This window comes from Nomascus leucogenys, chromosome 8 (assembly GCF_006542625.1).
Source record: "Nomascus leucogenys isolate Asia chromosome 8, Asia_NLE_v1, whole genome shotgun sequence".
In the NCBI taxonomy this organism is placed as follows: Eukaryota; Metazoa; Chordata; class Mammalia; order Primates; family Hylobatidae; genus Nomascus; species Nomascus leucogenys.
In genome coordinates, this window is record NC_044388.1 from 2,669,300 (window position 1) to 2,693,249 (window position 23,950).

The 23,950-nt window shown below is 42.5% G+C and overlaps 1 protein-coding gene across 2 annotated transcripts in view; it reads right to left on the bottom strand.

The window, feature by feature from the left end:
- Positions 1-23,950, bottom strand: part of SPATS2 (spermatogenesis associated serine rich 2) — a 154,725-nt gene that overhangs the window by 53,321 nt on the left and 77,454 nt on the right. For both annotated transcript variants that reach the window (XM_030816633.1, XM_030816632.1), the window contains one exon: positions 17,900-18,167. In XM_030816633.1, the coding sequence (XP_030672493.1) occupies positions 17,900-17,924 (25 nt within the window). In that variant the 5' untranslated portion in view covers positions 17,925-18,167. The remainder of the gene's footprint in view (positions 1-17,899; positions 18,168-23,950) is intronic.

The window sequence follows — 23,950 nt, forward strand, 5'->3', positions numbered from 1 at the left end:
TTTGGCCAGGAAAACAAAAATGCCTATCCTCACCTAGGTCTTAGGCCCGGGATGGAGCCCTGGCCAGAGACCACGCCCTTCCGCCCTTCCATGTCATTTAAAGGGACCACGGCCCTTCCCTTCCCAGCACTTCCCTTCCCGACTTCCCTATCATTAGTACTATACTCTAGAGAACAGCCAGGAGGCAATGATATTGACTTTAATGCCCCCTCTTCTGTCTCCAGGACATCTCTCATTAGTCTGGAATTTGTTTTCCTACATACGAAATGAAATGCAGTTTTAAAAAAATTCCTTCCTATTCCTCTCTGTCTTTCAGATTCTTAAGAAGTCTACCAGGCTGGGCATCGTGGCTCACGCCTGTAATCCCAGCACTTTGGGAGGCCAAGGCGGGTGGATTGCCTGAGGTCAGGAGTTTGAGACTAGTCTAGCCAACATGATGAAACCCTGTCTCTACTAAAAATATTTTAAAAACTAGCCTGGTGTGGTGACGTGCACCTGTAATCCCACTACTCGGGAGGCTGAGGCAGGGGAATTGCTTGAACCAGGGAGGCGGAGCTTGCAGTGAGCCGAGACCACGCCACTGTAGGCTACAGAGCAAGACTCCATCTCAAAACAACAACAACAAGAATTCGACCAGTAAAGAAATTCAATTCTGTAAGTAAAAAAATTAAACTATCTTTAATACTTCGTTATAATTCATACGACTTAAGCACATATCCCTAAATGTTATGGTTTAGTTTTACCTTTATCTATAAAGGAATAACCCTGTATGCATTTTATTTTTGGCGTGCATTTGGATTTTTGCTTAACATCATATTGTAAGACTCATCTTATGTTCTTGTAAAGGCAGTTTATTCGTTTTCACATGGTTTGGCTCTGCGTCCCCACCCAAATCTCATCTTGTAGCTCCCCTAATTCCCATGTGTTGTGGGAGGGACCCGGTGGGAGATGACTGAATCATGGGGGCGGGTCTTTCCCGTGCTGCTCTTGTGATAGTGAATGGGTCTCTCATGAGATCTGATGGTTTTAAAAACGGGAGTTTCTCTGCCTGCTGCAAATAGAGATACACATAAGATGTGACTTGCTCCTCCTTGCCTTCCGCCAAGATTGTGAGGCCTCCCCAGTCACGTGGAACTGTAAATCCAATAAACCTCTTTCTTTTGTAAATTGCCCAGTTTCGGATATGTCTTTATCAGCAGCAGCAAAACGGACTAATCCGATCACTGAATAATATTTCATTGTATGATTATGCCATTATTTATTTATCTATTCTGCCAGTGATGGAAAACCAGGTATTAAACTTCCAGTTAACTAAGATCAGTACACAATAGCTAGTAAGAATCTGGACAGTGAGGAATGGGAAATGATCTCTTATTTTAAATCTGTGTTTCATTTCATACATAATAGCACTAATTCCAGTTTAGATCTGAGAGAAGTTGTTTGTTGTTATAAAAGACTTTGCTTTGGGTGTTCCTTTTAGAACTGTAAAAGAGCGAATGCTTTCCCTCTCCACCCATCTACCTTGCTTCAAAGTACAGAAATGAATAGGTCAATCCTAATTGCATGCTTCTGTCTCCAACTAAACCATGACCTTTCTCATAACACTACAGCACTGCAAAATCTGTCACTCTTCACTCATTAACCTTCATGTCAATGAGAATTAAACCTGTCAGATTCTTTTTTCTTAAACCGACTTAGAAGTCAATAATCAACTTCAATTATAAATATTCCTGTCTCCAACTAATTGTTAAAATTATCACAAGGCAGCTTTAAGTGTTAAACTTGTGAAGATAAGAGACACTCTATGTAAGTAACACACTTGTTTAATTAAGCCTGTTCTGGCCAAATGAAATGTCCTCTTAAAAAAAGTTATGGTGATATATAACACAGGTACGGTGCAAACACATAAAGGATTATGGTCTGATAATTTATCACAAAGAAAATACCCAAGTACTACTACCCAGGTGAATAAATAAAACACTGCTAGTACTTAGAAGTCTTCCTCATGCCCCCTCTCAATCATCTCCCACTCACCAAAGGTAATCGCTCTCCGGACTTCCACTTCCTTTCTTTATCAGCAGCAGGAAAACGGACTAATACAATTACTGAATTCATACCACTTAAGCATACATCCCTAAATATTATGGTTTAGTTTTATCATTATCTATAAAAGGAATAACCCTGTATGCATTTTATTTTTGGTGTGCATTTGGATTTTTGCTCAACATCATGTTGTAAGACTCATGTTAGCTTCTTACAAGTAAAGGCAGTTTATTCGTTTTCATTGCTGAATAATATTTCACAGTATGATTATGCCATTATTTACTTATCCTGCTAGTGATGGGCAACTGGGTTGCTTCCAGTTTTGGGACAATACAAACAATGCTGTTTTCAATATTCTTGTACAAGTATTACAGTGTACCTAGGAATGCACTTCTGTTGAATATACACAAAAATAGAACTAAATATGATATGTGTAGCTTCAACTTCAGTACATACTGTCAAACAGTTTTTCAAAGACACTGTACCAATTTAGATTCTCACTAGCAGTGTTTGAGATTTTTTTGTGTGTGTAGTATGTGTGTGTGAGACAGTCTTGCTCTGTTGCTCAGGCTGGAGTACAGTGGTGTGATCTCAGCTCATTGCAACCTCCACCTCTTGGGCTCAAGTGATTCTACTGTCTCAGCCTCCCGAGTAGCTGGGATTACAGGCATATGTTACGACGCCCAGCTAATTTTTGCATTTTTAGTAGAGATGGGTTTTTTGCCATGTTGGCTAGACTGGTTTCAAACTCCTGAACTCAGGTGATTTGCCTGTCTTGGCCTCCCAAATTGCTGGGATTATAGGCATGAGCCACCATGCCCAGCCAAGTTTCTATTGTTCCCCATACACTCCATACACTTTTTGCTTGCATTATTCTGTTTTTTTTTTTTTTTTTTTTTTTTTTTTGAGACAGGGTCTCACTCTGTTGCCCAGGCTGCGTGCAGTGACATAATCATGGCTCACTGCAGCCTCGACTACCCGGGCTCAAGCAATCCTCCAGCCTAAGCCTCCTGAGTAGCTGAGATTACAGTGGGACTACACGCATGCGCCACCACGTCTGGCTGATTTTTTACTTTTTGTAGAGATGGGGTTTAGCCATGTTGCCCAGGCTGGTCTCGAACTCCAGAGCTCAAGGGATCCAACCACCTCGGCCTCCCAAAGTGCTGGGATTAAAGCCATGAGACACTACGCCTGGCCCTGTTATTCTTTTCAATTTTAGTGATTCTGGTATGAGATCGGTGTTACAGTTATTTCATTAGGGTTTCAACTTACTTCTAAAGAGACTGAATAATATAATAATATAATATTATATATATATATAAGCCATTTGGATATTCTCTTTTCTGACATGCCTATTCTTGCCCAGTTTCTGGGAAGGGGAGTTTTTTCTTACTGATTTGTTGTATTTCTCTATCCATTAAATATAATCCAAGTTTCTTCTCCCATTCTGTAACTTGCCTTTTCATTCTCTTAATTGTGCCTTTTGATGAACAGGTATTCTTAATTCTATATGTAATAATGTACTGACATCAATTCTTTTCAATTTTGGTTAGTACATTTTATGTTTTATTTTAAAAGTCTTTCCTTAAGATAGTGGGAGAAAGTTGCTTCAAAATAAACCCATCGGAGGTGGGTGGAAACACAGACAAAAAAAAATAGCCATATGTAGCTAATTATTGAACCTGAGTTACAGGTATATAGGAGTTCCTCATACTCTTCTATTTTTTATAATTTTAAACTTTTCAATAATAAATTTTTGTTTTGGGGGGCAGTTTTGAGACAAAGAGTCTTGCTGTGTCGCCCAGGCTGGAGTGCATTGGTGTGCAACCTTGGCTCACTACAGACTCAACCTCCTGGGCTTATGTGATCCTCCCACCTCAGCCTCCCAAGAAGCGGGGACTAAAGACATGCCCTACCATGCCCTGGGTAATTTTTAAAATTTTTTTGTAGAGACGGGGTCTCACTGTGTTGCCCAGGCTGGTTTCAAACTCCTGGGCTCAAATGACCCTCCCAAAGTACTGGGAATCCAGGTGTGAGCCACTGCACCCAGCTTAATCTCACTTAAATATGTGTTACCTAGAGTAGTCAAATTCACAAAGACAGTAGGTAGAATGGTGGTTGCCAACAACTGGGAGGGAATGGTAAGTTACTGTTTAATGGGTATAGAGTTTCAGTTTTACAATATGAAAAGAGTTCGGGACATGAATGACAGTAATGGTTGTACAACAATGGGAATGTACTAATGCCACTGAGCTATACACTTAAAAATGGTTAGAATACAAATTTTGGCCAGGCACAGTGGCTCGCACCTGTAATCCAAGCACTTTGGGAGGCCAAGCCAGGAAGATCACTTGAAACCTAAAACTTGATACCTGCTTAGGCAACACAGTGAGATCCTGTCTCTACAAAAGTTTTTTTTAAAAAGTAGCGGCCGGGCATGGTGGCTCACGCTTGTAATCCCAGCACTTTGGGAGGCCGAGGCAGGCGGATCATGAGGTCAGGAGATCGAGACCACAGTGAAACCCCGTCTCTACTAAAAATACAAAAAATTAGCTGGGCGTGGTGGCGGGCGCCTGTAGTCCCAGCTACTCGGAGAGGCTGAGGCAGGAGAATGGCGTGAACCCGGGAGGCGGAGCTTGCAGTGAGCCGAGATTGCGCCACTGCACTCCAGCCTGGGCGACAGAGTGAGACTCCGTCTCAAAAAAAAAAAAAAAAAAAGTAGCGAGGTGCTTTCCTGTGGTCTCAGCTACTCAAGAGGCTAAGGCAGGATGATCGCTTGAGCTCAAATGTTTGAGGCTGCAGTGAGCTGACTATGCCACTGCACTTCAGCCTGGTTGATGGAGCAAGGCTCTGTCTCAAAAGATAATAATAAAAAATAAATAAAAAGGGAACAATGGGTCTAACAGGTGAGAACTACTGAGTTACAGGTATTATAAATGGTCTCAAGTTGAAAAAGGCTAAACAGACCACCATAACAGCAGCTGGCATTAATGAGTGCTTCATTCTGCTAGACACTGTGAAGAAGCTCTACATGAATTATCTCACTTAATCCTCTTGATATCCCTACACACAAGTCTTCTGCAATCTTGCCATGTTACAGGAAAGGAAGAGGAGACCTAGAGCAGTAAAGAGATTTCCTAGCTTGCTAGGACAGCCTAACTAGCTAGTGACAGAGATGGAATTTAAAAATTGAGTTTGGTTCTAATAGTCAGTGTTTTATACCACTACTCATGTTCACATTCTTTCATATTTACCTTCAAAGTTTTTAAAAAAGAGGATGTCACACACTTGTTCTTTATTCCCTTGAAGCTACAAAAGAAGTATGAGCTTAAGTTAAGGCAGAAACAAATATGCTGAATATGTTTAAAGTTTTGATGGGTAAGCAACAAAACACTGGAACAAGGCTACCAGGCTAAGGATGGTATTTCACAAGTCTCTTCTGATTGCTCCTCAAGAAGATCATACACAACTAACTGTACTACGTGGCTGGGACACACCCAAAAAAAGGTAACTGAAGGAGATGATCTTATGGCATGATTATCACTAGGAAGAATTTAAGAATTTTTTTTTTTTTTTTTTTTTGAGACGGAGTCTCGCTCTGTCGCCCAGGCTGGAGTGCAGTGGCACAATCTCAGCTCACTGCAAGCTCCGCCTCCTCGGTTCACGCCATTCTCCTGCCTCAGCCTCTCCGAGTAGCTGAGACTACAGACGCCCGCCACCACGCCCGGCTAATTTTTTTTTTTTTGTATTTTTAGTAGAGACGGGGTTTCACTCTGGTCTCGATCTCCTGACCTTGTGATCCGCCCGCCTTGGCCTCCCAAAGTGCTGGGATTACAAGCGTGAGCCACCGCGCCCGGCCTAAGAAGTCTTGCTAACAGATAAGAACCGGAAGGTACGTGAGAAGCAAATGCAGTTGATTTACCAGCTGGTGAGCTGCTCCTAAGTTACATTTTTCTTTCTCTGATCTCTATTATTAATTTGTGCCAAAACCACAAATATAATTTACAATTTAGTTTGGAATTTAACTTTTAGAGAAAATAATAGACTTAAAATGGTATATAAATAATGTAAATACTTCAGGTGGAAGTGAACAAAAGGCTCAAAACATTTCTAGCACTATCAATAAACCAGTATATTTCACATAGAAAAAAATTACTCCTAAAAATGAGAAACGGGGTCAGGAGTGGTGGCTCATGCCTGTAATTCCAGCACTTTGGGAGGCCGAGGCAGGAGGATCTCCTGAGGTCAGGAGTTCAAGACCAGCCTGGCCAACATGATGAAACCCCGTCTCTACTAAAAATACAAAAATTAGCTGGGCGTGGTGGTGGACGCCTGTAATCCCAGATACTTGGGAGGCTGAGACAGGAGAATCGCTTGAACCTGGGAGGTGGAGGTTGCAGTGAGCCAAGACTGTGCCATTACACCACTCCAGCCTGGGCAACAAAAGCAAAACTCGATCTCAAAAAAAAAAGGAGAAACAACTTGAGTAGCCAGAATAAAATCTTGTCTTCGAGTTGTCAAAAAAGTACAGTTCAACCTTTTTGAATGAGATGAATAAAAAAATCAAACATTCTTCAGGGAGAGAGTGTTGAGTTGCATGTTTTTTCCTTCTTTCTTTTTTTTTTTTTTTTGAGACAGAATCTCACTCTGTTGCCCAAGCTGGAGTGCAGTGGCATGACCTTGGCTCACTATAACCTCTGCCTCCTGGGTTCAAGCAATTCTCCTGCCTCAGTCTCCCAAGCAGCTGGGATTACAGGCGTGCAGCACCACGCTCAGCTAATTTGTATTTTTAGTAGAGATGGGGTTTCACCATGTTGGCCAGGCTGGTCTTGAACTCCTGACCTCAAGTGATCCACCCGCCTCAGCCTCCTAAAGTGCTGGAATTACAGATGTGAGCCACTGTGCCTGGCCCATATTTCTCAGCTATGAAAAGTTTTATTTTACTTTGTCTTTTCTTTTTTTTTGTTTTAGAGACAGGGTCTTGCTCTGTCACCCAGCCCGTAGTGCAGTGGCAGGATCACAGCTCACCGTGGCCTCAACCTCCCAGGCCTGAGTGATTCTCCTGCCTCAACCTCCCAAATATCTGGGACTACAGGCACACACCACCATGCCTGGTTAATTATTATTTTTTTTTTTTTTTTGAGACAGAGTCTCACTCTGTTGCCCAGGATGGAACGCAGTGGCGCAATCTCGGCTCGCTGCAACCTCCGCCTCCTGGGTTCAAATGATTCTCCTGCCTCAGCCTGTCAAGGAGCTGGGATTATAGGCGCCTGCCACCACGCCCAGCTAATTTTTGTAATTTTTGGTAGAAACAGGGTTTCACCATGTTGGCCAGGCCGGTCTCGAAGTGATCTGCCTGCCTCGGCCTTCCAAAGTGCTGGGATGACAAGTGTGAACCACTGTGCCTGGCCGTTAATTTATTTTATTTTTTTGTAGAGATGGGGTCTCACTGTGTTACTCAGGCTAGTCTCAAACTCCTGATCTCAAGTGATACATACTCCTGCCTCAGCCTCCCAGAGGTGCTGAGATTACAGGTGTAAGCCACTGTACCCAGCCTTATTTTACTTTGTAAAGATTTTTATTAAGTACTTCTTTATGTAAATCAAATGGTTATAGAACTTATAAAAGAAGAAAGAAGTGGACTTATGGTTACTTTCAAACACATCTATTAAAAATAATTACACCACATTACTATAGTTCTCGAAAGTTCTATAGCTCAGCAAAATTACGTAGCAAGAAAAAAAATTCTAGGCCCAGTGTGATGGTACACACCTGTAATCCCAGCACGTTGGGAGGTCGTGGCAGGTGGATCACGTGAGCCAAGGAGTTCGAGGCCAGCCTGGGTAACATGGTGAAACCCCATCTCTACAAAAATCAGCCAGGCATGATGACACGTGTCTGTAGTCCCAGCTACTTGAGGGGGTGAGGTGGGAGAATGGCCTGAGCCCCAGAGGCAGAGGTTGCAGTGTGCACAGATCACACCACTGCACTCCAGCCTTAGTGATGGAGGGAAACTCTGTCTCAAAAAAACAAAAAAAAAAACAAAAAAAAAGGCCGGGCACGGTGGTTCACGCCTGTAATCCCAGCACTTTGGGAGGTTGAGGCAGGCAGATGGCCTGAGGTCAGGAGTTTGAAACCAGCCTGGCCAACATGGTGAAACCCCGTCTCTACTAAAAATACAAAAATTAGCCAGGCATGGTGGTGGGCACCTGTAATCCCAGCTACTCAGGAGGCTGAGGCAGGAGAATTGCTTGAACCTGGGAGGTGGAGGTTGCAGTGAGCCAAGATCGTGCCACTGCACTCCAGACTGGGCAACAGAGCAAGACTCCATTTCAAAAAAAAAAAACAAGAAAGAAAAGAAAAAAGAACAGGAAAGAAAGAGAAAAGAAAAGAATGAAAGAAAAAGAAGAAAGAGAAAAAAAGAGAAGAAAAGAGAAGAGAAGGAAAAGGAGAAGATAGGAGAGAAAAGAAAACAAAAAAGAAAAGAGAAAAGAAAAGAAGAAAAGAAGGCCAGGCGAGGTGGCTCATGCCTGTAATCCCAGCACTTTGGGAGGCCGAGGCGGGCAGATCACGAGGTCAGGCGATCGAGACCATCCTGACTAACACAGTGAAACCCTGTCTCTACTAAAAATACAAAAAATTAGCTGGGCATGGTGGCACGTGCCTGTAGTCCCAGCCACTTGGGAGGCTGAGGCAGGAGACCCAGCTACTTGGGAGGCTGAGGCAGGAGAATGGCATAAACCTGGGAGGCGGAGCTAGCAGTGAGCCGAGATCGCGCCACTGCACTGCACTCTAGCCTGGGCGACAGAGCGAGACTCTGTCTCAAAAAAAAAAAGAAAAAAAGAGTCTAGTGTACCATCCCCAGAGAGAGAGAGATGCAAAAAGATGTTTTAAATGTTCAGGATGATTCTGATATATAGTCAGATACAGGAGAAAAATATCATCTGACAAAATCAGGACTCCCAAAATATAAAAAAAGTTATAATGGCTTGATCTCATCCTTCCCTAATCTCTAGAGGCTGTCTTCAGAGGAAATTAGGAACAATGTAAAGTGCATTAGCAATCTGTTGGAATCACAAACAGGCCCACTTCCAACCTTGGATTACTCCCCAAGTCTGCTTTCTTCTAACCAGTGCTAGACTCAGAGATCAGTCAGGAAAATATAAAAAGTTATACATATCTGGGACAGGCGCGGTGGCTCATGACTATAATCCCAGCACTTTGGGAGGCCGAGGCAGGCGGATCACGAGGTCAGGAGATCGAGACCATCCTGGCTAACACAGTGAAACCCCGTCTCTACTAAAAATACAAAAAATTAGCTGGGCGTGTTGGCGGGCACCTGTAGTCCCAGCTACTCGGGAGGCTGAGGCAGGAGAATGGCGTGAATCCGGGAGGTGGAGCTTGCAGTGAGCGGAGATGGCGCCACTGCACTCCAGCCTGGGCAACAGTGCGAGACAAAAAAAAAAAAAAAAAAAAGGTTATGCATATCTATCTTCCTATAAATTCATGTCATAAATATAACAGGTTCTCAAGTATTTGCCGTGGGTTCTCTTCAAAGGTTCTTGTATTTATCTCATGATTTTTGACGTCTGGTTGCTTGACAAACAGTATGCATAATCCAAGGATAAGGCCCACAGGAGATTTTTGGCAAAATATTTTTTACCTAATTAACTAGTAAGCCATATGAACAAACAGGCCACTTACAGTCTAAAGACCTGTCCACTATTGCCATTATTTAACTCAGTGTTATTCAAACTATCTAGGGTAAAGAACTAGCTGTTATTTTGTGGTTTTAATTTCTAATGCTTTGAAGACCAATGCTTTTATAATCTACAATAAAATGAAGCTTGAGGATTATGGTGGTGTAAAGAGGTAGGCAAGTCTTCTCCTTAAAACACAAGCATAAAACAAGGCTGGGCACAGTGGCTCACGCCTATAATCCCAACACTTAGGGAGGCCAAGGCGGGTGGATTACTTGAGCCTAGGAGTTCGGGACCAAAATCAGTTCGGGACCAAAATGGGCAATATGGCAACACCCCAGTCTCTACAAAAAATTTTTAAAAAATTAGTTGGGGATGGCGGCTCACACCTGTGGTCCCTGCTGCTAGGGAGGCTGAGGTAGGAGGATCATCTGAGCCCGGGAGGCAGAGGTTGCAGTGAGCCATGATTGCGCCACCACTGCACTCCAGCCTGGGTGACAGAGACCCTACCTATCTCAAAAAAAAAAAAGTAAAGCAACCATTTTAGGGCTCTGGAAATCAACCAAAGGCAGACACCAAATTATTGGGAAACTGCTAAAGCCTTAAGTAAGAACAGTGAAGTCCGTGTCTTTCTTTGCCTAGAGTAGGGCTGCTCCCATTCCCCATCTCCAGCTTCCTCGAGAACAGTTAACTTTACCAGGGCTGGGCTAGCCATGACAATCAGCAGCTTTACTGACAATAGGGCTAACTCGATTTGAAAAGGACTTGAAACCCCACAGCTCTGTCAGCTAAAGCAATAACTCAGCAGGAAATAAACAGAAAACTTGCAGCCTGAAGTTGGGGTCTTGGTTGGGTGACGGATAAACAAGTAGGAAATTTAAAAGGGAAATCATGCAAATGAACGGGCCACAGAAAAGCTAGATAAGCTCTCTACCACCGCTTGCTAAACAGAAAACTAGATAAATGCATACAGGAGACCCAAGAGAAGCTATAGGAAAGTAAAAGTCAAAGCAGACTTGGGAATGGTCTGAACTTTGAATGTACTCCTCAGCCTACATAGATCAATCAGCACAGAATGAAAGCCTTACGGGCTTGAGTGTCAGAGCAAAACCTCTGTCCAAATAACTGGCTGATCACTAAGCACTACAGACACAGAGGCAACCCCTAAAAAGCCAGGCTAAAAAGTAAAAACTAGATTTTTTTTTTTTAAAGCACAGATGTATTACTGGCTGTACACATGGAGGAAGAAGATTCTTAAGTCCAGAAAATTATTTTTTTCAAATACTCTCAGAAAATAAAATGAGAATCCAGAGTTAGCACAATATATTACCTAAATGAAAGAAAAAAGTAAGGGAGGGAGTGTGGGAGGGAATGAAGGAAGAAGGAAAGAGTGACTCATACATATTAAAAACCCGAAATACCAATAAATAGAAATTGATTTTTTTTTTTTTTGAGACGGAGTCTCACTCTGTCACCCAGGCTACAGTGCAGTGGCATGATCTCGGCTCATTGCAACCTCTGCCTCCTGGGCTCAAGCGCTTCTCCTTCCTCAGCCTCCTGAGTAGCTGGGATGACAGGTGTGCACCACCATGCCCGGTTAATTTTTGTATTTTTAGTAGACATGGAGTTTCACCATGTTGTTCAGGCTGGTCTCGAACTCCTGACCTCATGATCTGCCTGCCTCGGTCTCCCATAGTGCTGGGATGATAGACATGAGCCACCGTGCCTGGCCTTAGAAAATTGATTCTTGAGAGGGTCCAGTTGGTGGACTTACTAAGACTTCAAAACAACTAATATAAATATGTACAGAAAACTATTTCAAAGAATTAAATTATTTCATATAATTAAAGGAAAATATAATTGCAATGACTCAACAAATTGGGAACCTCAGTAAGGAAACTGTAAGAAAAAAAAAAAAAAGAAGGAAAATTCCTTTTTTTTTTTTTTTTTGAGACAGAGTGTTGCCTAGGTTGGAGTGCAGTGATGTGAATCTTGGCTCACTGTAACCCCTGCCTCCCAGGTTCAAGCCATTCTCTTGCCTCAGCCTCCCAAGTAGCTGGGACTACAGGCTTGTGTCATCACGACCGGCTAATTTTTGTATTTTTAGTAGAGACAGGGTTTCACCATGTTGGCCAGGCTGGTCTCAAACTCCTGATCTCAAGTGATCCGCCCACCTCGGCCTCCCAAAGTGCTGGGATTACAGGCATGAGCCACTGTGCCCGGCAAGAAATGAAGGGAAATTCTAATTGAAAATACAATACCAGAAGAAAAATTCACTAGACAGACTTAACAGCAGATCTGAAACAGGAGAAGGAACAGTAAACTTGAAAAGAGATCAACAGAAATTAAACAATCTAAAGAGTAGGGAAAAAAACACTGGGGAAAAAGGAACAGAGCCTCAGTCACCTGATAGGGAAACATCAAACTTACTTATATATGTGTAATAGAATCCCAAGAAGGAGAGGAAAGAGAAATATTTTTTTGGAGAAATAATGGCCAACATTTGATGAAATTCCCAAAAGATCCACACTAAGATGTATCATAGTCAAACTGCTAAAAACAAAGGAAAATATTAACAGCAACAGGAGAAAAATGACTCATTACAATGGGGGAACAATATGACGTATTCTATGGAATGGCATATTCTATGTACTGAAACAAAAAATTATCGATGAATTTTTTTTTTTTTTTTTTTTTAATGGAGTTTCGCTCTGTCGCCCAGGCTGGAGTGCAGTGGTGCGATCTTGGCTAACTGCAACCTTTGCCTCCCAGGTTCAAGCAATCCTCCCACCTTCAGCAGGTTCTGCCATGCCTGGCTGAAGATTTTTATATGTAGCAAAACTACCCTTTGGAAATACAGCTGGGTATGGTGGCTTACGCCTGTAATCCTAACACTTTGGAAGGCCGAGGTGGGTGGATCACTTGAGGTCAGGAGTTCGAGACCAGCCTGGCCAACATGGTGAAACCCTGTCTCTACTAAAAATACAAAAAAAAAAAAAAAAAAAAAAAAAAAAATCAATCAGGCATGGTGGTGTGGGCCTGTAGTCCCAGCTATCAGGAGGTTGAGGCAGGGGAAATCTCCTGAACCTGGGAGGCAGAGGCTGCAGTCAGCCGAGATTGCGCTGCTGCACTCCAGCCTGGGTGACAGAGAGAGACTCCATTTCAAAAAAACCCAAAAACCCAAAAAAACTAACTCAAACAGGATCATAGACTTTAAAATATATGAGATAAAACTATAAAACTTCTGGGAAAAAGTCTTTCTGACTTTGAGTTAGGCAGAGAATTCTCAGACATGATACCAAAACCCAATCCATGACAGAAAAAAAAAAAAAAAGATAAATTGGGCTTCATCAAAATTTAAAACTTCTACTCTTTAAAAGACACCATTAAGAATTTTTTTTTTTTTGAGATGGTGTCTCACACTGTCACCCAGGCTGGAGTGGAACAGCATGATCTTGGCTCACTGCAACCTCCGCCTCCCGGGTTCAAGTGATTCTCCTGCCGCAGCCTCCCAAGTAGCTGGGATTACAGGCACCCGCCACCACACCCAGCTAATTCTTGTATTTTTAGTAGAGATGGGGTTTCACCATGTTGGCCAGGCTAGTCTTGAACCCCTGACCTCAGGTGATCCACCTGCCTCAGCCTCCCAAAGTGCTGGGATTACAGCTGTGAGCCACCGCACTCGGCCCGTTAAGAAAATTAAAAGACAAGCCATGGAATGGGAGAATATACTTACAAATCATGTACCTGATAAAGAACTTGTATTCAGAATATACAAAGAACTCTTAGAATTCAATAATAAGACTCCAAAATTTTTAAATGGATCAAGAATTTGAACAGACATTTCACCAAAAAAAATACAAATGGCTAATAATCACATGAAAAGATGGTCAACATCATTAGTCATTAGGGAAGTACAAATCAAAACCACAATGAGATACCATTACACATCTATTAAGATAGCTATAATAAAAAAAAAAGATTGACCATACCGAGTGTTGGCGAGGATATGGAAAATATGAAATCCTGATACATTGCTGGTGGGATTGTAAAACTGTGTATCACCACCTTGGAAAACAGTCTGGAAGTTTCTTACAAAGTTAAAGAAGCCCACTCCTAAGTACCTCCACAAGAGAAATGCAAACATATGTCCACATAAAGACTTGTAAGCCAATGTACATAATTGACAATCATTCATAATAGCACAAACTACAATCCAAAATGAATAGCAACTGGTAAATGGATAAATGTGTTATAATACTACTACTCAGTAGTAAAAAGGAGCAAACTACTGATACATTCAACAATATGGAGGAACCTTAAAAACATTACACGAAGTGAAAAGAAGCCAGACATAATAAGTATATTGTACTAATATGTGCATATAAAATTTCTAGAAAACGCAAAAATAAAGTGATCTTCTGATCAATGTTTGCCTGTGGCTGGGGTAGGGAGCAGGAATTGATCACAAACAAGAGAATATTGGGGGATAAGGAAAAGAGGGTTTTGTTTTTGTTTTTTTAAGAGACATGGTCCCGCTCTGTCACCCAGGCTAGAGTGTAGTATCATAGCTCACTGTAGCCTCAAATTCCTGGGCTCAAGTAATCCTCCCACCTCAGCCTCCCAAATAGCTGGGAATGTAACAGGCATGTGCCAGTATAATTGGCTAATTTTTTTATTTTTTGTAGAAACAGTCTTTGTTTTTTTTTTTTTGAGATGGAGTTTTGCTCGTTGCCCAGGCTGGAGTGCAACAGGGCGATCTCGGCTCATCGCAACCTCCACCTCCCAGGTTCAAGCGATTCTCCTGCCTCAGCCTCCTGAGTAGCTGGGATTACAGGCATGCATCACCACACCCAGCTAATTTTTTTTTTTTTTTTTAAGCAGAGACGGGGTTTCTCCATGTTGGTTAGGCTAGTCTTGAACTCCCAACCTCAGGTGATCCGCCTGCCTTGGCCTCCTAAAGTGCTGGGATTACAGGTGTGAGCCACCACACCCAGCTAAGACAGTCTTACTATGTTCTCCAGGCTGATCTCGAACTCCTGGCTTCAAGCCATTCTCCTGCCTCAGCCTCCCTAAGTGCTGAGATTATAGGCTTTAGCTACCACACCCAGTCAGAAAGTGTTTTAAAACAAGATTTTGGTGATGGTGCACAACTCCATAAATTTACTAAAAATAATCAAATTATACACTTGGGCAAATTTTAAGGTATTTAAATTATACCTCAATAAAACTGTGTTTAAAAGGGCTTAGATGTTGCCACACTGTCAAATCACTATCAAAGAGTTCCTAAACACTCTTCATTTCTATATACTTCTCCAGTTCACAGACACGAATAGGGTCTACAGCCCACACTCTAAGAAGCACAGCTCTGACTTCTGCTAGATATTGGCTAACAGGCTTGGAGTAATCAATAGTTTTTTTTTTTTTTTTTTTTTGAGACGGAGTCTCACTCTGTCGCCCAGGCTGGAGTGCAGTGGTGCAATCTCGGCTCACTGCAAGCTCCGCCTCCCGGGTTCACGCCATTCTTCTGCCTCAGCCTCCGAGTAGCTGGGACTACAGGCGCCCGCCACCACGCCTGGCTAATTTTTTGTATTTTTAGTAGAGACGGGGTTTCACCGTGGTCTCGATCTCCTGACCTCGTGATCTGCCCGCCTCGGCCTCCCAAAGTGCTGGGATTACAAGTGTGAGCCACCGAGCCCGGCCTGTAATCAATAGTTTTAACTGAAACTGACTTCATTTAATTTAAGCTGTTCAAGTTTAACTCCACTAAGTATTTCATTAAATAAGGAATTTACAAGTATTACTGATAAAAGGAAAATATGAAAACATGGTCTATTGCTGAATAAAAACATAACTCATTATAAAATGAGAGCCTGTAAATGAAATACCACTAAGAACAACGACTACCATAGACCCTTCTTTTTAATGTAGTATAACCAAGTTGATAAAGTCAGTATATTTACAGATTAGACTACTAAAACCCAAAGCAATGACACTTTAAACGTATAAATGAATAAATGAAATGTTGTAATATTTTATATTTCATGGCACCAAATATCAGACGTGCAAATGAATTACATGCATAGATTTGTTTCAGAGAAAGTCCCAACAACACGTAAGCTTTACTTTCTTTCCAACTAAGTGTAAATCTAGGCTAAGTTCAACTAGGCAGAAAAGGGTGAGTCACCATTGACAACCCCACCCTCAAGCCAAAATGCCTGAAACCTCGGCCCAATGTGAGAACTTATATCCCTGTTTTCCTGTTTGACTGTTGCCTTTTCCTAAACCACCCATGGCCCTGCCCTGCCCCATTCTGTGCCTATAAAGACCCCAGACTCAGCCAGCAGAGAGGAGAACTAGCTGGACGTCAGGATGTCGGAGAGAAGTGGGTTGACTTTAGAGGGACAGCTTGATGGTGTAACTTTGGAGAAAAATCTAGCTGGAGACAGCTGGACTTCAGGAAAAGATTATCTACCCCCACCCCACCAACCCCTTTTCAGCTCCCCTTCCTGCTGAAAGCCACTTTCATCAGCAATAAAATCTCCCACGTTTACCATCCTTCAATTCATTCGTGTGACCTCATTTTTCCTGGATGCCAGACAAGAGCTCAGGAGCCACGAGTACAGATACAAAAGGCTGCCACACTGGCCCTTTGCCCTTGCTGGCAGAGGGCAGCCAGCCCATGCAACGGGGAAAAGGGCCCACTGAGCTGTTAACACTTAAGCCATCCACAGATGGCAGAGCTAAAAGAGCACTGTAACATACCCTCTGGAGCTTCGGGGGTCACAGGCAACCCACAGCCTGGACACTGCCACGGGGCCCACACAGAGTTCACCCCTGCTGGCACTGAAGCAGCCAGCCGGTTCCAGAACTCATGCCCTCCAGTTCCTGCCTTGTTCACTTGCGCTCTCCTTCCTGAGAGGAGTTGAGAGAGGCAGGCTGAGTAAAGGAGAGACTCCTGCAAATGGGCCAGGGAAATATCCTGCTTCACAATGATACTTTTTTCTACAGCTTTGGCAAAACACAGACACGAAATAAAGACTCTCTAGTTTTAAAAAGGTCAAAGTAATTTGCTGAAGTTAACTTTTTTTAGGAAAAATTAAATGCTCAATTTTTCCAGAACCCTATTTTTACTATAGTATTTCTCATTTGCAGGGTGAAAACAGATGCTCAATGTTTCAAGCATAACTGGGAAAAAACAAACTGAATTATAACAACTAAGAAAAAACAAACTTGGGTTATTAAAAAAAACTTTTCCGTTGGTAAATTTCATTCCATAGAACAGTTCAGCTTTAGTAATCTAAGCATTCCTTAGAGCTCAGACTCTTCCTATAGATTTACTACACAATGAAGCTACAACTTTTGAAACCACAAATCTGGTTTATTACTTTCTTATGAGGTTTTTGAATTACCAAGTCAAAATTAGGTTTAAAAGCATTTTCTTCATATTTAACATGTGAGACCTGGATCTATGAGGCTTTGTTTTGAATTAAAGAACATTAACTTTGAACTGGAAATTAAACTGAATGAGGGGAAAACGCCAAGATACCTATGATCATTCTTTTAATCAAGATATTCCAATTACGTACAATAGTTCTAGTGCTGTTGTTCACTTTGTCCCTTTAAATTTTTGCAGCTATTCTAGAAAAGCAGAAAAAGGTTTTACAAAGTCTTTGTTGCCCTTCCCTCCATTATAACTACCCTTCTATTTCCTGACTCTTTGCACCCGGTATTTCATTTTAGGTAAGAAGCTAGAGGAACATTCCCGGAAGGAAAGCTAAAGAAGGAAACAAAACCCAGAAACATTTACTCTTGCTCCACTGCCTTTCTCTAGAAAAATGCCAACTCAAACAACATAGAATATCCTGCAGCAAGCTAGCCCTCTTAACACATCTCCCTAACATATGTTTAGTATTCAAAAATGCATCTTCAAGATTGTAAGTATATTACAATTTGATAAGTTTGTGTGAGTAGAAAAAGCTATTGTTATATGAATTAATTCCCAGACTGGTAATACACAAAGCGATCATCTAATATCCACAAATACTTGTAAAACCAGTCAAAACACATTAGAAGGACAGTTTTTAAATATGCAGCTATAAATGGGGATCATTATAACTATGCTTTTAACAATTTATGCCCACATGTAATCTTACCCTTCTGGTTCTGTTTCCTGGACATTGCTGTTTCTTTGATCTCAAAAAATATATAAGAAAAGTATCCTTTTGCCTTGTCTGGGTTTTGAGTGTAGGTATCTCTGATTTAAAAGTGGGCAACGGAAGTGTGTAGTTGGAAGCAAAAAATACAAAATCTTGCTGTTCGAAATTCTGCTCGCTAGCTGTTAATCTCCTTTCCTTTTCTTGTATCAACTTCTTGTCAGGAAGTATCATTGCAGACATTCATGTCTCCTTTTCCAGGGAGATTCTGGAGGGAAAAACACAAACACACATATACTATTACAGTAATGACTATCTCTACACAATTTCTGAGACATCCACAAGGTTTCTTTTGTATTTCTGTATACAAAACTAGTTTTAAGTACTATAGAAACAATGCAGCTGCTGAAAAGCAGAATTTTTCTTAAGAAAACTTAATCTTAGAATCAGATTATCCTCTTAGTGTAGAAAGTATGCTCTCTTAGTCTTCTTATCTTTTGTATCCATATGAAATATCCCCATCTCTGCTTTGCAAACTAACATGTTACCTCTTACCACTCCCTAAGATCTTTTTTTTTTTTTTTTTTTTTGAGATGAAGTCTCTCTCTGTCACCAGGCTAGAGTGCAGTGGCATGATCTCGGCTCCTCACTGCAACCTCTGCCTCCCCAGTTCAAGTGATTCTCCTGCCTCAGCCTCCCGAGTAGCTGGGACTACAGGCGTGCACCACCATGCCCAGCTAATTTTTGTATTTTTAGTAGAGATGGGGTTTCACCATGTTGACCAGGATAGTCTCTATCTCTTTACCTCGTGATCCATCTGCTTTGGTCTCCCAAAGTGCTGGGATTACAGGCATGAGCCATTTGATCTTCCCATCCAAATCAAGGTCTATTCTCTTCCTCTAGAATTTCTTTTTTTGTTTGTTTGGTTTTTTTTTTTTTGAGGCAGAGTTTCGCTCTTGTTGCCCAGGCTGAAGTGCAATGGTGCAATCTCAGCTCACTGTAAACTCCGCCTCCCAGGTTCAAGCGATTCTCCAGCCTCAGCCTCCCAAGTAGCTGGGATTACAGGCGCCTGCCACCAGGCCTGGCTAATTTTTTGTATTTTTTTTTTTCAGTAGAGACGGGGTTTCACCATATTGGCCAGGCTAGTCTCTTGACCAGGCTGGTCTCAAACTCCTGACCTCATGATCCACCTGCCTCGGCCTCCCAAAGTGCTGGGATTACAGATGTGAGACTAGAATTTCTTATATCTAACCTCTCCTCAGGTTTCCCAGCTCAAATACAGCTATAAAAAATATGGGGGGGGGGATGTGAAATGTGAGAAACACACTCACCATAGAAACCCAAAGAATGGACTTAGAGGCATGAAGAACAGCAAACGTGAGACTTTTTAATAACGGTCTAGCCAGGTGCAGTGGCTCACGCCTGTAATCTCAGCACTTTGGGAGGCCAAGGCTGGCAGATCACCTGAGGGTGGGAGTTCAAGACCAGCCTGACCAACATGGAGAAACCCTGTCTCTACCAAAAATACAAAATTAGCTGGGCGTAGTGGTGCATGCCTGAAATCCCAGCTACTCAGGAGGCTGAGGCAGGAGAATCTTACTTGAACCCAGGAGGTGGAGGTTGCCATGAGCCAAGATCGCACCATTGCACTGCAGCCTGGGCAACAAGAACGAAACTCCATCTCAAAAAATAAATAAATAATAAAATAAATAATAATAATAATAATAATGGTCTTCCAAGATCAGGTGTCTGGTGGGCAGGCACACCGGGACAGTCACAACAGGTAATTTATCTTCTAGCATGCAAGTCCCTCCGCCAGGTCCTCACTGGTTGAGTACTATGAGGTTACAATCTTCCTGGACATTGCCAAAGCTTTATTATCCCCCTTATAAGGTTATACCCCATCTCCTTCTCTGCTTAAATTTTGATTTCCCAATTACGAAACTTTCTTCCCTTTTATGGGCTGACCCCTCCTCTACATTCTGTTCGCTTATTGTGACCTCCTAGGTGCATGAGCTGTGTGGTTTGTTACATTTGCAGGCCAGCTGCCAGTCCTTAGATTTATCATGCCTTGAAAACAAACCATTTAAAATGTTTTTTCACATGAAAGGAGGGAAGTGCAAAGGAATTTTAACATGGAAAACGGAAACATCAAAATGAGATTAGTCCATACTGCAGGAAGCTCCTTTAAATTACAAAGATACAAATGCTGTTTTTCTATATTACGAAACATTTTAAAGATACATGCCCAAGATTTCTGGGTAAAGAAAGCATAAGTTCCTGCCAGCCGAGATGTGCTAACAATAAAAAAAAAAAAAAAAGGAGATGGAACTTGCAGCCTCCACCTCCTGGGTTCAAGTGTTTCTTCTGCCTCAGCCTCCCGTGTAGCTGGGATTGTAGGCATGCACCACCATGCCCAGCTAATTTTTGTATTTTCAGTAGAGACGGGGGGGTTCACCATGTTGGCCAGGCTGGTCTTGAACTCCTGACCTCAAGTGATCTGCCTGCCTTGGCCTCCCAAAGTGCTGAGATTACAGGCGTGAGCCACTGCTCCCGGCCCATTTTTTTTTTTTCTTTTTTCTGGAGACAGAGTCATGCTCTTGTTGCCCAGGCTGGAGTGCAATGGTGTGATCTTGGCTAGCTGCAACCTTTGCCTCCTGGGTTCAAACGATTATCCTGTCTCAGCCTCCCAACGAGCTGGGACTGCAGGCACCTGCCACCACACCCGACTAATTTTTGTATTTTTACTAGAGACAGGGTTTCGCCATGTTGGCCCGGCTGGTCCTGAACTCCTGACTTCCAGTGATCAGTCTGCCTCAGTCTCCTAAAGTGTGGGATTACAGGCATGAGCCACCATGCCTGGCTGAAAAATAATAATTTTTTAAGCATTATAAGGATTATAGAACTCTTACACCCGGACACCTGACTGGAAAAACATTTACAAAATACAATGCAAGAAGGAAAGGAGAGTACACTTATATTAAATACTTTCCAATTTGAAAAGAGGAGACTGAAGTAGGTAATTCTGCGAAAGTTTTAAAAAATATTCCATCAAGATTAAGAACCTCTACAAACCACAGTGGGACCTCAGGAAAAGCAGGGTGAGTATTTGAAACTTACCATCTTCCAGAACACTGAGCCAAGCTGTGAGAACCAGCCAAAGCCTATGGAGATACATGGAATATACCTCTGGATAGGGCACACTTAATAAGATTTTAGAAAAAAGAACAGAACTCAGATCTGCCAAAAATAACTGAACCGTTCAGTGGTAAGCTTCTCAACAGCACATGTCCTCAGGTTAAAGAAAAGAGGATGAGGCCGGGCATGGTGGCTCACACCTGTAATCCCAGCACTTTGGGAGGCTGAAGCAGGTGGATTACCTGAAGTCAGGAGTTCTAGACCAGTCTGACCAACATGGTGAAACCCCATCTCTACTAAAAATACAAAATTAGCTGGGCATGGTGGTGCATGCCTGTAATCCCAGCTACTCGGGAGGCTGAGGAAGGAGAATTGCTTGAACCCGGGAGGTGGAGGTTGCAGTGAGCCGAGATCACGCCACTGCATTCCAGCCTGGGCAACAAGAGCAAAACTGTGTCAAAAAAAAAAGAGGATGAAAGCAACGATTAACAACTAACCATAGTGGATGAGCAGGGGTGGGTGAGGTAGGTCCCAAAGAAGTTTAGAAGCATATCAAGGTTATTTCATCTATACTCTGTAGCTACAAAAAAAAAAGGTATTAACAGAGCTATCCACATATAACATGAAGAAGATAAATAAAAATGACATAGCAACTATCAAACCTACTATAAAAAAAGAGAAATACAATGAGAGAAGAAATTTCCATGCAAGAGATGAAGAACCCAACCTGGAAAACAATATAAACCCTCAAACCAAAAGCAGATTCCTCCTTGAATACTTATTTGAATATTTCAAATAAGAATTTGAATTCAAGTTGAATTCAAAAAAAGCTATAAATGATAAAAATAGACGGAAAGTAAATCAGATTGCAAAGTTAAAGAAAAACTGGAAAAAAAATTATGGATTCAATAAGAAGTCAGAAATAGCAAGAAACAGAATAGACACAGATGAAAATAGAATGAATGGAATGAAGCAAACCTTTCAGAAGAAAAAAACAGAGAAAACAAACAGAAGATAACATTAGGGAACAAAAAATGATCCAATCTAAGAATAACTGGAATCAATACAAGGACTTAAAAATTATAGGACTCAATAAAGGGAACAGAAAAATCATTTGCAGACAATAAACAGGAAATTTCCGTTTAAATAAAGACCTGCATCTGTTCATTCCCCACTACCTCCAATCCATCAGAAGAATCCCATCTGTTCTACCTTTAAAATACATCCAGAGCTGGACCACTTCTCACCACATCCACTGCTACTACCCTTGTCTAAATCACGAGAATCTCTTATCCTGAGTCTTCTACTCTGCCACTCTCGCTTCTATTTCACTATGGCTGCTATTAAAATTGTAAGACAATGTCCCACTTCTGCTGCTGAAAGCTCTCTGGCAGCTCCCCATTTCATTCAAAATAAAAGCCAGTCCTTACAGAGGCCTAAGCGGTCTTGTCTGTTCTGATGTCCTTCCTCTACCTTTACTCCACTGGAGCCACACTGGCCTCTTTATCATCCCTTTTACACTCTAGATATGCTCTCACCTTAGGGCCCTGAAGGTGTTCCCTCTGCCAGGAATGTTATTTCCCACAGTTATCTACATGGAATACTTCCTCAATCTCCTTCAGGTCTTTTTTCAAATGTTATCTTCTCTGGGTTATTCACAAGAAACCTACTGAACCTGTGGTAAGAACAGTGGCAGTCTGTGGCTGCTCCCATCACATATCCCCAGGTGAGTGGGAAAGGTAGTTCTACCAAGGTAGGGAAAGCCATGAAAACCAGCAGCTTCACTGACAGAGGGGGCTGACTTGTGAAGCAAAGCACAGAAAAACCCCATACCCACAGGCAGTAACAGTTCGCTTTCTTGGTGGCAAACAAGCAAGACCAAGGGCTCAGCTAGCCTGAGGTTGCTGTCATGGTTGGTGCAAGCAAAAGACCCGGAGATTAGATAGAAATTTAAAAGGGAAATCCAGAAACAAGACTAAGGGACCTGGGCACCATGGCTCACGCCTGTAGTCCCAGCACTTTGGGAGGCCAAGGTGCGGGGACTGCTTTAGCCCAGGAGTTTGAGACCAGCCAGGCCAACATAGCAAGACTGTGTCTCCACAAAAAATACAAAAATTAGCTGGGCATGGTGGCATGTGCCTGTACTCCCAGCTACTCAGGTGGATGAGGTGGGAGGATGGCTTGAGCCCAGGAGGTCAAGGCTGCAATGAGCCATGACTGTGCCACTGCACGCCAGCCTAAGCAACAGAACGAGACCCTGTCTCAAACAAACAAACAGCCTGGCAACAGAGTAAGATCCTACCTTGACAAAAAATAAAATTTAAAAATTAGCCAGGGGCCGGGCGCGGTGGCTCACGCTTGTAATCCCAGCACTTTGGGAGGCCAAGGCGGGCGGATCACGAGGTCAGGAGATCGAGACCACGGTGAAACCCCGTCCCTACTAAAAATACAAAAAAAAATTAGCCGGGCGTTGTGGCGGGCGCCTGTAGTCCCAGCTACTCGGAGAGGCTGAGGCAGGAGAATAGCGTGAACCCGGGAGGCGGAGCTTGCAGTGAGCCGAGATTGCGCCACTGCACTCCAGCCTGGGCGACAGAGCGAGACTCTGTCTCAAAAAAAAAAAAAAAAAATTAGCCAGGGATGGTAGCACACACCTGTAGTCCCACCTACTCGGAAGGCTAAGGTGGGGGCACTGCTTGAGCCCAGGAGGCTGAGGCTGCAGAGGGCCATGACTGTGCCACTGAACTCTAGCCTCAGCAACAGAGCAAGACCCTGTGTCAGAAAACAAAGACTACAGGGGACCTTGGTAAATGTTCCACACATTCATGACGCAGATATTGGAGAAGGTCCAAACTATCCACACACCTCTGGCTGACCATAAGCATACACACAGCAGCAGCAAAGACTCAAAAAGGC